The sequence below is a fragment of the Triticum urartu genome, chromosome 1A (genome assembly GCF_056163025.1).
Source record: "Triticum urartu cultivar PI428250 chromosome 1A, HENAU_Tu73, whole genome shotgun sequence".
Taxonomy (NCBI): domain Eukaryota; kingdom Viridiplantae; phylum Streptophyta; class Magnoliopsida; order Poales; family Poaceae; genus Triticum; species Triticum urartu.
In genome coordinates this window covers 583,800,214-583,816,601 of record NC_141873.1, presented here as the reverse complement: position 1 = coordinate 583,816,601, position 16,388 = coordinate 583,800,214, and the positions used below count along the sequence as shown (strand labels likewise).

Sequence of the window (16,388 nt, the reverse complement as noted above, 5' to 3'; positions counted from 1 at the left end):
TATTTTTGATGAATCTCGACAGTAGTGATACACATATTCATAATGTTGAAGCCAAAAGATGCAGAGTTGATAATGAAAGTGCAACTTATTTGTGGCACTGTCTTTTAGGTCATATCGGTGTAAAGCGCATGAAGAAACTCCATTCTGATGGACTTTTGGAACCACTTGATTATGAATCACTTGGTACTTGCGAACCGTGCCTCATAGGCAAGATGACAAAAACGCCGTTCTCCGGTACTGTGGAGAGAGCAGCAGATTTGTTGGAAATCATACATACAGATGTATGTGGTCCAATGAATATTGAGGCTCGTGACGGATATCGTTATTTTCTCACCTTCACAGATGACTTAAGCAGATATGGATATATCTACTTAATGAAACATAAGTCTGAAACATTTGAAAAGTTCAAAGAATTTCAGAGTGAAGTGGAAAATCATCGTAACAAGAAAATAAAGTTTCTACGATCTGATCGTGGAGGAGAATATTTGAGTTACGAGTTTGGTGTACATTTGAAAATTTGTGGAATAGTTTCGCAACTCACGCCACCCGGAACACCACAGCGTAATGGTGTGTCCGAATGTCGTAATCGTACTTTACTAGATATGGTGCGATCTATGATGTCTCTTACTGATTTACCGCTGTCGTTTTGGGGTTATGCTTTAGAGACGGCCGCATTCACGTTAAATAGGGAACCATCAAAATCTGTTGAGACGACGCCTTATGAACTATGGTTTGGCAAGAAACCAAAGTTGTCATTTCTTAAAGTTTGGGGCTGCGATGCTTATGTAAAAAAGCTTCAACCTGATAAGCTCGAACCCAAATCGGAGAAATGTGTCTTCATAGGATACCCAAAGGAGACTGTTGGGTACACCTTCTATCACAGATCCGAAGGCAAGACATTCGTTGCTAAGAATGGATCCTTTCTAGAGAAGGAGTTTCTCTCGAAAGAAGTGAGTGGGAGGAAAGTAGAACTTGACGAGGTAACTGTACCTGGTTCCTTATTGGAAAATAGTACATCACAGAAAACTGTTTCTGCGACATCTGTACCAATTAGTGAGGAAGCTAATGATGTTGATCATGAAACTTCAGGTCAAGATACTACTGAACCTCGTAGATCGACCAGAGCGAGATCCGCACCAGAGTGGTACGGTAATCCTATTCTGGAAGTCATGCTACTAGATCATGATGAACCTACGAACTATGAAGAAGCGATGGTGATCCCAGATTCCGCAAAGTGGCTTGAAGCCATGAAATCTGAGATGGGATCCATGTATGAGAACAACGTATGGACTTTGGTTGACTTGCCCGATGATCGGCAAGCAATTGAGAATAAATGGATCTTCAAGAAGAAGACTGACGCTGACGGTAATGTTACTGTCTACAAAGCTCGACTTGTTGCAAAAGGTTTTCGGCAAGTTCAAGGGATTGACTACGATGAGACCTTCTCACCCGTAGCGATGCTTAAGTCTGTCCGAATCATGTTAGCAATTGCCGCATTTTATGATTATGAAATTTGGCAGATGGATGTCAAAACTGCATTCCTGAATGGATTTCTGGAAGAAGAGTTATATATGATGCAACCAGAAGGTTTTGTCGATCCAAAGGGAGCTAACAAAGTGTGCAAGCTCCAGTGATCCATTTATGGACTGGTGCAAGCCTCTCGGAGTTGGAATAAACATTTTGATAGTGTGATCAAAGCATTTGGTTTTATACAGACTTTTGGAGAAGCCTGTATTTACAAGAAAGTGAGTGGGAGCTCTGTAGCATTTCTGATATTATATGTGGATGACATATTACTGATTGGAAATGATATAGAATTTCTGGATAGCATAAAGGGATACTTGAATAAGAGTTTTTCAATGAAAGACCTCGGTGAAGCTGCTTACATATTAGGCATAAAAATCTATAGAGATAGATCAAGATGCTTAATTGGACTTTCACAAAGCACATACCTTGACAAGATTTTGAAGAAGTTCAAAATGGATCAAGCAAAGAAAGGGTTCTTGCATGTGTTACAAGGTGTAAAGTTGAGTCAGACTCAATGCCCGACCACTGCAGAAGATAGAGAGAAAATGAAAGATGTTCCCTATGCTTCAGCCATAGGCTCTATCATGTATGCAATGTTGTGTACCAGACCTGATGTGTGCCTTGCTATAAGTTTAGCAGGGAGGTACCAAAGTAATCTAGGAGTGGATCACTGGACAGCGGTCAAGAACATCCTGAAATACCTGAAAAGGACTAAGGATATGTTTCTCGTATATGGAGGTGACAAAGATCTCAACGTAAAAGGTTACGTTGATGCAAGCTTTGACACTGATCTGGACGATTCTAAATCGCAAACCGGATACGTGTTTACATTAAACGGTGGAGCTGTCAGTTGGTGCAGTTCTAAACAAAGCGTCGTAGCGGGATCTACATGTGAAGCGGAGTACATAGCTGCTTCGGAAGCAGCAAACGAAGGAGTCTGGATGAAGGTGTTCATATCCAATCTAGGTGTCATACCTAGTGCATCGGGTCCAACGAAAATCTTTTGTGACAATACTGGTGCAATTGCCTTGGCAAAGGAATCCAGATTTCACAAGAGGACCAAGCACATCAAGAGACGCTTCAATTCCATCCGGGATCTAGTCCAGGTGGGAGACATAGAGATTTGCAAGATACATACGGATCTGAATGTTGCAGACCCATTGACTAAGCCTCTTCCACGAGCAAAACATGATCAGCACCAAGGCTCCATGGGTGTTAGAATCACTACGGTGTAATCTAGATTATTGACTCTAGTGCAAGTGGGAGACTGAAGGAAATATGCCCTAGAGGCAATAATAAATTTATTATTTATTTCCTTATAATCATGATGAATGTTTATTATTCATGCTAGAATTGTATTAATCGGAAACATAATACATGTGTGAATACATAGACAAACAAAGTGTCACTAGTATGCCTCTACTTGACTAGCTCGTTAATCAAAGATGGTTATGTTTCCTAACCATGAACAATGAGTTGTTATTTGATTAACGAGGTCACATCATTAGTTGAATGATCTGATTGACATGACCCATTCCATTAGCTTAGCACCCGACCGTTTAGTATGTTGCTATTGCTTTTCTTCATGACTTATACATGTTCCTATGACTATGAGATTATGTAACTGCCGTTTGCTGGAGGAACACTTTGGGTGCTACCAAACGTCACAACGTAACTGGGTGATTATAAGGGAGCATTACAGGTGTCTCCAAAGGTACATGTTGGGTTGGCGTATTTCGAGACTAGGATTTGTCACTCCGATTGTCGGAGAGGTATCTCTGGGCCCTCTCGGTAATGCACATAACTTAAGCCTTGCAAGCATTGCAACTAAATGAGTTAGTTGCGGGATGATGTATTACAGAACGAGTAAAGAGACTTGCCGGTAACGAGATTGAACTAGGTATTGGATACCGACGATCGAATCTCGGGCAAGTAACATACCGATGACAAAGGGAACAACGTATGTTGTTATGCGGTCTGACCGATAAAGATCTTCGTAGAATATGTAGGAGCCAATATGGGCATCCAGGTCCCGCTATTGGTTATTGACCGGAGACATGTCTCTGTCATGTCTACATTGTTCTCGAACCCGTAGGGTCCGCACGCTTAAGGTTACGATGACAGTTATATTATGAGTTTATGCATTTTGATGTACCGAAGTTAGTTCGGAGTCCCGGATGTGATCACGGACATGACGAGGAGTCTCGAAATGGTCGAGACATAAAGATTGATATATTGGAAGCCTATGTTTGGATATCGGAAGTGTTCCGGGTTAAATCGGGATTTTACCGGAGTACCGGGAGGTTACCGGAACCCCCCGGGAACCATATGGGCCTTGGTGGGCTTTAGTGGAAAGGAGAAAGGGGCAGCCCAAGGTGGGCTGCGCGCCTCCCCCCTCCCCTAGTCCTATTAGGACTAGGAGAGGTGGCCGGCCCCCTCTCTCTCTTCCCCCCCCCCCGAGGAATCCTATTCCAACTAGGATTGGGGGGGGGGGGAATCCTACTCCCGGAGGGAGTAGGACTCTCCTGGCGCGCCCCTTGTGGCCGGCCAGCCTCCCCCCCTTTGGTCCTTTATATACTGAGGTAGAGGCACCCTAGAACACACAAGTTGATCCACGTGATCTATTCCTTAGCCGTGTGCGGTGCCCCCTGCCACCATAGTCCTCGATAATACTGTAGCGGAGTTTAGGCGAAGCCCTACTGCTGTAGTGCATCAAGATCGTCACCACGCCGTCGTGCTGACGGAACTCTTCCCCGACACTTTGCTGGATCGGAGTCCGGGGATCGTAATCGAGCTGAACGTGTGCTTGAACTCGGAGGTGCCATAGTTTCGGTGCTTGATCGGTTGGATCGTGAAGATGTACGACTACTTCCTCTACATTGTGTCAGCGCTTCCGCAGTCGGTCTGCGTTGGGTACATAGACAACACTCTCCCCTCTCGTTGCTATGCATCACATGATCTTGCGTGTGCGTAGGAAATTTTTTGAAATTACTACGAAACCCAACAGACATCCACTTTGATGATCTCCCAGCATGATTTGAAGAAGGCGCCGATGAAACCATCAGGGCCCGGGGCCTTGACCGAAGGTAAGGAGAATACCGCCTCCTTAATCTCCGCCTCGTCGAATGGAGCGTCCAAAGCCGATAGGTCGTGGCGCTGCATCCTGATGTTCTCCCAGACAATGGACTTGGTGCGCAGGGCAGGCGTGCCGATGTTAGCCTGGAAGTGGTCCAGAAGGGCCCGTTCCTTGTCCTGTCTAGTAATTGCCAGCCCCGAGGAGGTGGTGATTGTCTGGATGAAGTTCTTACGCCTTCGTCCGTTCGCTCGAGCATGGAAAAGCTTTGTGGTGGCATCCCCCAGTCGGATCCAGTTGAGCCGAGAACGCTGTCTCAGCTTGATTTTCTGAATGGTGAGGAGCCCCAGGTACGAGGCCTTAAGTTGTTTATGCAATTCCGTCTCCAAGTCCGAGAGCGGTCTTCCCTCCTCAGCAACATCCAGGCGCCAGATGATCTCCTTGGCAACTGCGATCTGGGAGCCAAGCATCCCGACCTTTTCCTTTTGCCACTTGCGCAGGGCCTTCGCGGTCCGACAGAGCTTTATATGAATCTTGCGGATGGCATCCCGGGGCTGAACAGGTTTGCTCCATGCCAAGGCAACGGTGTCCTTGAAGCCCGGGAGACGAAGCCAGAATTCCTCGAATTTAAAGGAAGGCTTTCTTAAGTCGTCGACGCACCCCTAAAGATATAATGGAGCATGATCCGAGAAAGCTGTGGTGATAGCCTGAAGGTGCGCATTGGGAAAGAGCATGTCCCAATCGTCAGAGTGGAACACGTGGTCAATCTTGGTAAGGACCGGGTTGGCCTGCGCATTTGACCAGTTGAAACGGCCCGCCTAGGTGAAGCTCCTTTAGCTGCAAGAAATCAAGAGCCCCACGGAACTTGCCCACTAGGCGGCGGTTGATGTTGGTGTTGCTCTTATCCGCCGCTTTAGTGATGAGGTTGAAATCCCCCAGAAGGAGCCACTCGCTTCTGGCCATGGTCTTGAGAGTCCGCAGCTCCTCAATGAAGGCCAACTTGTCTTGCTCGCCCTGCGGGCCATAGACGCCCGTGATTGTCCACGAAGCGCGCTCGTTAAGCATGGTGACGGTGGCGGAGATGGAGCCCGGAGTTGCATGGAAGTCGGATAGGGTGAAGAAGCGATCCGACGCGGCCAGAATCAAGCCCCCGCGGGTGCCGTCAGCCGGGAGGATATAACAGTTTGCGACGAAACACGGGCCAAGCATCTCGCGGATGGTGGCGTCATCAACGGCCTGGAGTTTTGTCTCTTGGAGGCAGACAATGGATGCATGGGAGTCTCGGACGATGTCCCGAACGGCATCCCGGCGGGCACGCGAGTTCAGGCCTCGAACGTTCCAACAGATGATGTTGACATTAGGTTGTGCCATTAAGGAAACTTTGAGTGATCATGGCAGGAGCAGCTTCTCAAAGCCGAGTAGCCGGTAGATGGACGGTTGACGCAAACACACATGTTGTAGAAGATAGCAGACGAACATGAAGCACCCCAAGGGTGAGACGATAGGCGACCTAGAGCCGCGGCGATGCAGAGCATCTGGAGACTAAAACGGAAAGCAGAAAGCAGAAGGCGATACATCTTGGGACGGAAGACCTCCCAGGCCGAGCGTCGGATGCAAGGGCCACTAGAACTACTAGGACACCTACACATCAGCAACTTGAGTCTCCACGGTTGCTTTCTTGCCCTTCTTCAGCTTCTTTTGTGTGAGGTTCTTGGCATGTGAAACAAGCCCCGCAATCGCCTGGACCACGGGAGCGGCTAGCGGAGTGGCGAACATGTCTAGGTACGCTTGCTTGGCCTTGTCGTCGTAGCCGACGGATGGATCAAGGACACCGCAGACCCTAGCAATGATCTCTTGGACCGCGTCCGAGCCGGCGCCCGGCGGGAGCAGAGCCTTCTTCTTGTCAAGGCGGGCGTTGCGACGAGTAACCGCTACAGCAGCCTTGGCGCAGTTGGCGACGGAGTCGAGGAACGTGTCCAGAGTAGCTGGAGGAAGCGGTCCGTCTTCAGGCGCTGCCACGACGGCCAGCGTAGCGGGATCATCGGCGAGCAACTCAGCGTGGGCGTCGCCGGGCAGCAGAACAACAGCAGCAGACGACCCATTGAAGGTAACCGGGCGAGCCACCACAGGCCCAACAGGGAGCAACCCAACCGCCAAGTCATCAGGTGGCAGCACGTTTTCATGCGCCAAGTCAGCACATGGCAACACACTTACATGCACGGGCCCTAGGCCACCTCCATGCACGGGCTCCAGGCCATCAACAAACATGTTTACATGCACGGGCCCTAGGCCAACTCCATGCATGGGCTCCAGGCCATCTTCAGGTAGCATGACAGCAGCCGCGGGCTCCAGGCCAGCATCAGGTAGCAGAACAGGTCCATGCACCTCCAGGCCAGCAACAGGCACGGGCAGAGGCGAGGCGGTCGAGCTCAGGGAGTCCACCGTAGGGGACGACAGCGGCGCAACAAAAGCAGTAGGAAGCGCGGCAGTCATGGGAACCAGCCCGGTGATGGGATGGGCATGCTGAGGCATGTCCGTGGCCAGGACGGACCAGGCTTCATTCGTGGCCTCGCCGGAGCCGAGCCGAGTCGAGCGCTAGCCCCGCCAGGCCGACAACGAGGGGGAGAACCGCATCCCTGTCTGCCTGAACACCATCCCTGTCTGCCTGAACGCCTCCATGCACCGCCTGCGGGGGTGGGCTGACGGCGCGTGCCGACGAGCACAACTTGGAGAATAGCACCTCCGCCTTGTCGACGAGCCCGACAAGCGTACGACGCATGGCAGAGAATTCAGAGCGCAGCGGAGCGAGTGCCGCCTCGAGCGCCAAAGCCATCTCGTCCCGGAGTGCCCGAGCTTGTCCTCCAGACTGCAGCCCACCGTCGGAGGCCGCCGGGCGAAGCTGACAGAAGGCACCCGAGCCCAACCCCGGCGCCAAAGAGACCGGTGCCTCAGCGGCAGGAGACCCCGCCCGGTGTCGTCCGTGTCGTCCGTTCGCCCCGTCCCGGCGACGGGGGGAACGGGTGCGCTCTCTGTGCACCTCCATGCGGGTCTCCCTAGCATGGCCATCGCGCCCGCGCCCATCTCTTCCGCCGCCCCCATGGCAGTCATCGTCGAAGTCGTCGCCGTCGTCGCGGCGCCGGTGCAGCTGGCGTGGGTGGTCGTCGGTCCCCTGGCCACGGCGGCGAGGCGCAGCGGCCCGTGAGGGGATGATGGGAGCAGGCGTGGTCAGCATCGCCCCGAGCGGAGGGGGAACGCCGTCGACAGAACCTCGCTTCCACACCAGGTCCGACCGAGGCGGGCTGAATGGGGCGGCGCGGCTGTCGGTGACGTAGCAGTCCAGCGGGGCGTTTGCATGGTCTTCCACCGCATCCAGATGGACCAGCACGCGGAAGGTGGCGCCTCTCTTGCAACCGGACGGCCTGGCTTCGTTGGCGAACACCTGCAGACCGCCGGCGGCCTCGTGGTGAAGGTGAGCCAAATGATCTTCGGGATCAGGTTTGGGTCCGCCGTCCACGCCCAAAGGTCGAGCGTCTCCGAGTTTGTCCTGAGCGCGGAGTGGTCTTCGAGACGGTCGAGGGAGCAACGCCGGCCGATGATGCGTTCGGCGACGAACGGGGTCCATGCGTAGTCCGGCACGTTCTCCAGGCAGAGGCACACTCTGTAGTTGAGAGCCGCGCCAAGCGCCCGCTCCAGCGGCCGCCAGGGGCGGATGTGGACGATGCCACCGCCGGCGCGCACCCGCCCCGCAGCGAGGGCCTCGTCACAGTGCGCCTTGTGATTGACCTTGACGAGGAACTCAACGGGGTGGTACGGACTGACGGCCACATCCGCGTGGCTCAAACGGAACTGCTTCCGGATGGCTCGGTCGACGTCAAGCGCCTCAAGGCGCCGTGGCGAGTTGACTGACCAGGCGATGGCGGAAGTCTGCTCCCAGTCGAGCATGTCACGGTCCATGTCGAAGGAGGACGGGATGATGCAGGAGTCCTCCTCCGGGCGAGCGTCCGGCGCCCCAATACCAGCAGAGGCGCGGGCTAGCATGGTGGAGGAAGGGCCGACGCGGGAGGAGCGGCAACGATGGCGGCCCAGGAACTCGCGCCCGGCGAAGTTGGCAATGAACGAGGGCGAGCAGCCGTGGAAGGGGGGAGCCTGGGTGGGGGAGGCCTTGGCTTGGAGCGCAGCGGGCACTTGCGCTCGGTATGACCGGAGAGCTTGCAGGACAGGCAGCGGATTGGATCTCTGCAAGCGACGGAGCGGTGGTGCTGCGGAGCAAGGCAACGAGAGCAGAGGCCCTCTGTGCGCCTTTTGAAGCGGAGCTGGCTCGCCCGACGCTGCTCCTCGAGGTGGAGAGCCGCGAGATGGGCAGGGGATGCAGCAGGCCGGCTTGAAGGCGCGTCCCGTCGAGGGCGGCGCGGGCGGCACGCAGCAGTCCATCCGGCCTCCTCCCGAGGCGAGGATGGGACGTCGTCCGGCGTGCGTGGACAGCCTGGAGGCACGAAGACGGCCTGGTCAGAGCCGGGCGGGATGATAATGGCTGAGCGGAGGCGAGGGGCCGCATTGAAGGCGCCGGTCGCCGCAGCTGCCGGTGGACGCGAGGACACCTCGCCTTGATTGCGCTCGGCGCCTTGAATGCAGGCCGAGGGGGCCAGAGCGCCATCAAGGCCCGGGGAGGGGGGCAGCGAATCCGGCACCAGTTCGCCCGGATCCCCGGGCAAACGCGACAGCCGCGAAGCGGAGGGAGACGTAGGCATGGCCGCAGCGGCCGGATCCGACGCGGAGGCAGCAAACGCAGGCCGGGGGGGCTGGCTCAGATCCGAAGCCGAAACCAGCGCAGAACACCGCAGACGCAGCCGCTGCTCCTCGGAGAAGAACCACGGGGCCCCAGGAGCGAGGCGGACCGGCCTGAATGGAGGGGGAGGCAACGGGGCGGCCAGTGGCGGACAGGGCGCCGGCGAGGCGGCCGCGCCCGAGGACGGGGCCGAGGGGAGCGTGGGGCTTCCCAACTGTGTCATCTTTTTCATAGTGATTTCGTCTATTACTTTTGGATTGTGCATAACCTACCAGTTAATTTGATTTCAGGTTTATCCTCACTACTAACTAACCACGTTCAGTGATTTTTAGCTAAACCAGCCATAAACTTGCATGTACACAAGTGATCGCATCTCTACATGTGCACACACTGCCGCAGCTTCCGCTGGCTGACTCAACCGTAGTCTTACATGCATGACTCACCTAATGCATGACTAAATAATACGTATATATCAACAAGATTAATATAACAATGCCACATCTGCTAAGAGTGACATCATCTAAGAGTCGGAGGCACAACCAAGAAAAGAAGCAACTTTCTGCCAAGATGAAGAAGAGAGCAAAATTTGCACGGGCAAAGAAGGAAGCAGAACAAGACGAGGCAAACAGAGAAAGTAGCAGCTAAACGCAAGAAATGTTTCATAGTGGATGTTCTTTGCAGAACTAGCCCTGGCCTATGAGTCTTCCTGAAGATATGTTTCCCGGAAAGCTGGTATTTTTTGTCGAAATGATACATTATTGTAATAACAGATTCTGCACCAGTTTATTTTCTGGCTTTCCTGAAGATACGTTCAGAGTTGACAGTTGTTCAGTTACCGTCAGGCGCAAGTGTTGAACTGTTGATTCATGCCAGTGCCAGATCACAGCAGCAATTAAATGTAGCAGCTGCAATTTAGTGATTATTCAAATACGTATATTATTGTTCAGTCTTCTGTCAAAGTTTGTGTCTGAAACTCTTCTACTTTTGGAGGGTGAAGTTTCTGGAGAGCAGTGATGGTTTTGTTTTTGCTGAGAATGATGCCCCTGAGAGTCAGGGCAAAATTGACAAATTTGACTTATGGAAAAAATCAAATCACAGAATGAACTGCCCGTGAAACTATTTCACGTGGCTGACCTTTTTGTGTGACGCCCGACACGAAGGCGTCACACTACACTGTGTAAGGCCTCACAGATAGACGCTACACGCCTGGCCAGCATCGCACCCATGTGATCCGAAAATTACTAAGTCAGTGTGCAGCGCCTGAGAGCTAGGCGCCACACTATACAGTGTAGCGCCTAGCTTCTAGGCGTTGCACTAGTGGTTGCTTCATTTTGTAGTGCAACCACTAGTGCAGCGCCTGAGAGCTAGGCGCCACACTATACAGTGCAGCGCCTAGCTCGTAGGCTCTGCACAATGACTTAGCAATTTTTAGGCAGTTTGGGGTGCAACGTTGGCCAGGCGTGTAGCGCCTATCTGTGAGGCGTTGCACAATGTAGTGTGACGCCTTCGTGTCGGGCGTCACACAAAAAGGTCACCCATGTGAAATAGTTTCACGAGCAGTTCATTTTGTGATTTGATTTCGTCTACAGGTCAAATTTGTCAAATTTGCCGAGAGTCAGACTGCAGTCCGCCGGTGGACATACATTGGCCTGAAACTGACTCTTTATGCAGGCGTACACTGTCGTGTCGAGAACAGCGGCCAACGTCGAGCTGTCATGGCGAATAGTTGATCGGTAGTCATAGTCCTGGACAGTGCTGGACGCCATGCTGTGTGACAGTACGATCTCTGAAATATTGTCAGGGGGGACGCGGCATTCACATTTTGGGAAAAAGAGCCACAGCCGTTTCTGGATCACCCTGGCTGTGCCTCTGCGCGTGTGCACGCGCCTCTGGCCGCGCCAATGGCATATTGACTTGTGTGTGGACATTGCTGCGCGCCATGTTGTACTTGTGTGTGGCAGTTTGACCCTGACTTGGCTATGATGTAAGAAAGAATTCTTTATTTAATACTGTCTAAAACTTCTATTTCTTATTTGACCCTTAAAAAATAGTTCTTCTTTATCTAACACAGCCTTCAAATTTTGTTTCCAATATAACACTTTCAACCATTTTTTGTGCAAATAGTGTTAAATGGCACATGAAATGATTGTTCTGCCCTCAAACATCTATTCAATCCTTTTCTTTATTCCTGAAATCTTAAAAGTGCGCGCGCTTGTTGGAGAGAAGGAGCGGCCGCTCTGTCACTTGCATGCATACATGCATGTATTGTCTGCTAGTGCATGTGACTACTAGCATTAAATGCGGTCAGACTTGTCACATGTGACGAAAAACAGATCCACGCCTATTTATTTCGGATTTTTTTCAAAATTTTAAAAAGTCATATCTTTCAAACCATGCGTCGGAATTTAGATCCGTCTTCACCGTTGGATTTCTCGTGACGAGATCTTTGAAACTAGATCCCACATGGGTATGTTTCGACGAATTTTTTCGATGCCAACTTTCGTGCTATATGGTGCAACTAGTCTACTGTCCCGACCAACTACCTAGTAGTCGTTGTGCAACCCTCCTCTCTACTCGTGGATGCGTAGTTTTTCACTATTGGCACACCCTACCCCCACCTCCCCTGCAAGGGATATGTGTAACTTAGTCTATTGTTCAAGCCAACTGCCTATTAGTCAATGTGCAACTCCTTATGCTCTCTATTTGTGGACCTGTATTTTCAGTTGGCGGGACCAACAAACAGAGTTGCACATAGTCTGCTAGGTAGTTGGCCAGGGGCAATATACGAAGTTGCACATCTCATAGGCACGGACAGTTGAATGGTAAAAAATTGACATTCATGAGGGTAGTAAAAAGTTTGCATATAAACAGAGTGCTAAAGTTGCAAAACTCACTAAGGGGGTGGTTTGGGCTGTGTGCTAGCAGGAAAACTACACATCCATGGGGTACGAGAGAAAGTTGCAAATCACAGTTAGACAGTTGGCTGTGGCAGTATACAAAATTGCACATCCACTGTTAGGTTGTTGGTCGATGCAGCAAATAGTGAAGCACATCCACGGGCAGGGAAAAGTTGCAGATCAACTACTATGCAGTTGGCCTGGGTAACAGACGAAGTTGCACATCTCATTGGAAGGAGTTAGTTTTGCACCATCATTGAAATCTGCATGTTTACGGTATAGGAGAAAAGTTGCACATCCCTGTCAGGTAGTTGCACACCGACGGCTATGCAGTTGCATAAAACGGGGAGAAAATTACACAACTTTTTTCCGTCAAAACATAGCCATGCGGGATCTAGTTTCGAAGAGCTCGCCACGAGGGTTCCAAAAATGAAAACGGATCTTAATTTTGACGCGCGGTTTGAAAGTTATGGTTTTTAAAAAAAAACTAAAAACACAAATTAAATGCGTTCACATCTATTCACATGGATGCTTTGCAGTTATTTATCCTCTTCACATATGTCCACACCTATTTACTTTTTCTAATATGAGTTAGGAAGACAAAAACTTATCTTTTTGGCCGGCCACCACGGAGTGCTAGTGGACAGCCGGCCGCCGGCTAGACGCGTCCTTCTTTATTTCGGTGTCTTATTTAAGAGTGGAGTCCACGGTTAATGTAACAGTATAAGCCGGTGTCTTATTTCTGGAGATCACACGTACCAAGCAAGCTAACTCCCTGCTGGATGCATTTCTTAAGCTATTTTGCACACGCACTGATGAAACGACACGGCCGGCCGCTGGCTTGCTTGATGGGTTCAACTCGACGAAACAACGCACACGCTAACAATACGAGGACACGTGAATCAACCTGTTATTGGATGATTAGAGAGATTGTGGTATTTCCAGCCCACCAAGGTTCAAGTCAAGATTTTCGGCTATGCGTATTCAGTGCGAGAAGATGTTCCCGTCGACAACAAGGAGCCTACGATGACTTCGTAAATTTCAAAATAATACGCCGGCTCAGTCAGTGTATGCACGTGTATATGAACGCTTGCATCTATACTGGGTTAAAAAGAAAACAATACGAGGACACACCGAGTTGATCGCAAAAGGTCCATGTGGTGCCTTTGGATTTTTATTGCTAATTTCTGATTGGGGTCGGTCACGGTTTTACAAGGTGTACCTACCTACCTATATATATATATATATATATATATATATATATATATATATATATATCATTTTTTATGGTTATACATGTCTCATTTATATTATAAAGAACAAAGTACAAGTCACGTAAGAACCGACATGATAAAACTGAAAAGATAGTAAAACATCTTTGAGCTTCACACCAACGCCCGTCACCTGTCTCCGACACCACCACAGCAGCCACCAAAGAAAAGAATGACGGATCACCTCCTCACCCGAGCTCGACACGATTCCATCGCTGATATATAGCTTTGCGGACCTCCAATGTGGCTCACCAAAAGTGAAGCCATTGCCGTTGAACGAATCAGACCGGGGCAACATCTCGGACACGCCATTGAACTCCAGATTTGGCACCCCACCACGACTAAGATGCCGAAGGAGAAAACCATACCTGCTATCCACGAACCACGAATCCAGCACACGTTCCGTCTTCCAGATGTCGTCGATGCAGACCACAATCTGCATCAGCTCCTGGACTACCTCCCAAGCTCTACGCCGACGCTGGAGCAAACGCCGTCGCAACGATGGAGCCCGAGGACACAGGTCCACCACGAGGATGCCGCCGTCGCCATGCCATCCTTACTTGAACAGACTGGTTTCCATACCATAGGACCGATGGCCTCGTCAGGGAAGGATATGAATAATTTTTATTCAGCGCCGTCATCTCGCCGCCGAAGCCAAGACGATGAACAACCTAAAAACCTAGACTACAAGGGAGTAAAAACGATCCACGCACGTGGATCCGGCGACCCCCCTCACCACCGACGACCGAGGTCGCCGGCGGAGGGGAGCCGCCGGAGGACGGCGCTGAAAGATGGTCTCTCCTGACGGTGGCTAGTGTTCCATCCTACCTATGTATATCAGCTGCCAACATAAGCTAGCCTATTCGGTATAAAACTCTAGTCCTATACGAACTCAATGCATACACGTGTATACGTACAGGACACGGATACATACGTTGGATTCAATTCCAACATCGGTGTTCCTGACAGTGACCTTGACTTGACTTAGATGTTTCTAGTGCCAGGGGTAAATTTGTCATTTCATGTGTCATTTAACACCATTAGATCAAAAAATGAACGGATGTATTATATTGGGAACAAAATTTAAATTTCGTGTTATATAGGGAAGAAAATTTCTTTAGTGTTAAATAGGGAAACGAAATATTTCTTCGTGTTATATAGGGAAGAAATATTTCTTCATGCCAAATAAGGAATTCTTTCATGATATAACGCTGGAGAGGACGCCGAATGAGCTGAAGCCGTTTTTGGATCACCTATGGCTGAGCGTCGTGTGGCCCGGCAAGATCATGGACGCATGGGTGCGTAGATCATGCCATGCCCATGGCATAGGTCGAACAACTTCTTGCGCAGGTCGACCGCGCCGACGCTGTGGGACATATATAATACTCCCTCCGTCACATATTATAAGACATTACAGCAACTCCAACGCAGGTATCCATTTTTTTCGTCGCCGTCCGTTTGGGTCGGCGCGGACAAAAGTGAAGGCCTAACGCGCTGACCCATTCGTAAAAGGCATCTGTTTCGCATCCGTGCCGACGCATTTGCGGTCCAAATCGGACGCCTCACGCGCCTTCTCGGCGTCCGCCGCGTCCCCACCTGGCGGCCGTCTAACTACCGCGGTCAGCTTAATTTATGACGACCGCCCATCTCGGGCCCACGAGTTAGTGATGGCGGTCGGCCTTTTTTAATCCAAGCGTGCAGGGGGGCCGTCCTCATCCGTTCCAGAAGCCCCCCGTCCCGATCTCGCCACCGCTCTGCTCCCCCGCCGGTGGCAGCAAACCTAGCCACTGCACCGCCCCCCGCCGACTCTCCGGCAAAGGCAAATGCAAGGGCAAGGAGCCCGCCACCCCTCTTCCCCGCCTCCCCCCACCCCCGGTCCCGTCGGCTTCTTCCCGTCGACCGAGGCAACGCGTGAACTTCCCAGTGCATCAGGCAAAATGGCACTGGGAGAACCGCGTGCCTCTCCCCTACCCCAATGTCACCCTGCCACAGGATTGGCACTTGGATTCGGAAAGGATCCCAGTGCCGGCGGTGCCGCGGTCGGCGAGGGCGCACACGAAGGAGGTGTGGCGCTAGCGGGTGCTGCTGACGCCGGAGCAGTGGCGTGACTCCGCCTACGACGCCGACTCGCCCTACTGGGCTCGGTGGTTCGCCTTCGAGCACGACAAGGCCAGGCGGCGCAGCGTCTGCGACGTCTCGCATGGCTCCCTGTCGGCGCCACTCGTCGTTAACGAAGAGGACCAGGAGGCGGAGGCCGCCTACCAGGCGGCCCTGGCGGCAGTCCTTCGGGAGAGCGAGGAGGAGCGGCGCAGGAATGAGGAGGAGGAGGCGGCGTATGAGGTGCGCCTGGCGGAGGCCATGGTGCTGTCCGCGGCCGGCGATTGCGTTGTGCTGCCGCTGGCCCAGCTATTCCCAGCCAAGCGGAGGCTGCTATTGCCGCCGCTGGGTTGGTTTGGCCAATCGGAGGGTATGATTTGTCCATCCCCTACTTGCTTGTTCATGTGCTAGCCGTATGTTCTGTGTTCATAGATGTTTTGTTTCTATGTATGGTACATGCTCATATGCTTAGGTATGTGTATGAAGTGTGTACTGTGATTGTCATGCTTATTATCAACTAGTGGATTAGATGAATTGAGAATATGCTAAATTTCCTGCATAATGGACAACTCTCTCTCTCTGTCTGTCTCTATCACACACATAAAAACAATTATGGCATCATATATGGCATAATCTACAATATAGTCATCTCAAAGAACTATACTAAAAACCAGAAACCTTAAATAGTTAATGAGGCATAACCGACGGAATCTTCATTACAAATAACATACTAACTT

The 16,388-nt window shown here is 51.3% G+C and overlaps 1 protein-coding gene and 1 pseudogene across 1 annotated transcript; both read right to left on the bottom strand.

Annotated features, from left to right (window-relative positions):
* Positions 1–4,518: 4,518 nt before the first annotated feature.
* Positions 4,519–5,971, bottom strand: LOC147993106 (uncharacterized). The gene is made up of 2 exons (XM_087539224.1): positions 5,402–5,971; positions 4,519–5,262 (listed from the first exon to the last, which is right to left on the bottom strand). The coding sequence occupies exons 1-2, from the start codon at positions 5,969–5,971 to the stop codon at positions 4,519–4,521; spliced, it is 1,314 nt and encodes a 437-aa protein (XP_087395350.1).
* A 1,186-nt stretch (positions 5,972–7,157) lies between these two features.
* On the bottom strand, positions 7,158–11,152 carry LOC147993105 (uncharacterized; annotated as a pseudogene).
* Between the last annotated feature and the right edge of the window lie 5,236 nt (positions 11,153–16,388).

Excerpts from the sequence above, each read along its gene's own strand:
- LOC147993106 (XM_087539224.1), bottom strand. The coding sequence starts at position 5,971 with ATGGCACAACCTAATGTCAACATCATCTGTTGGAACGTTCGAGGCCTG. Across the intron at positions 5,263-5,401 it reads TAGGCGGGCCGTTTCAACTG|GGGTGCGTCGACGACTTAAG; the intron begins GTCAAATGCGCA and ends TTATATCTTTAG.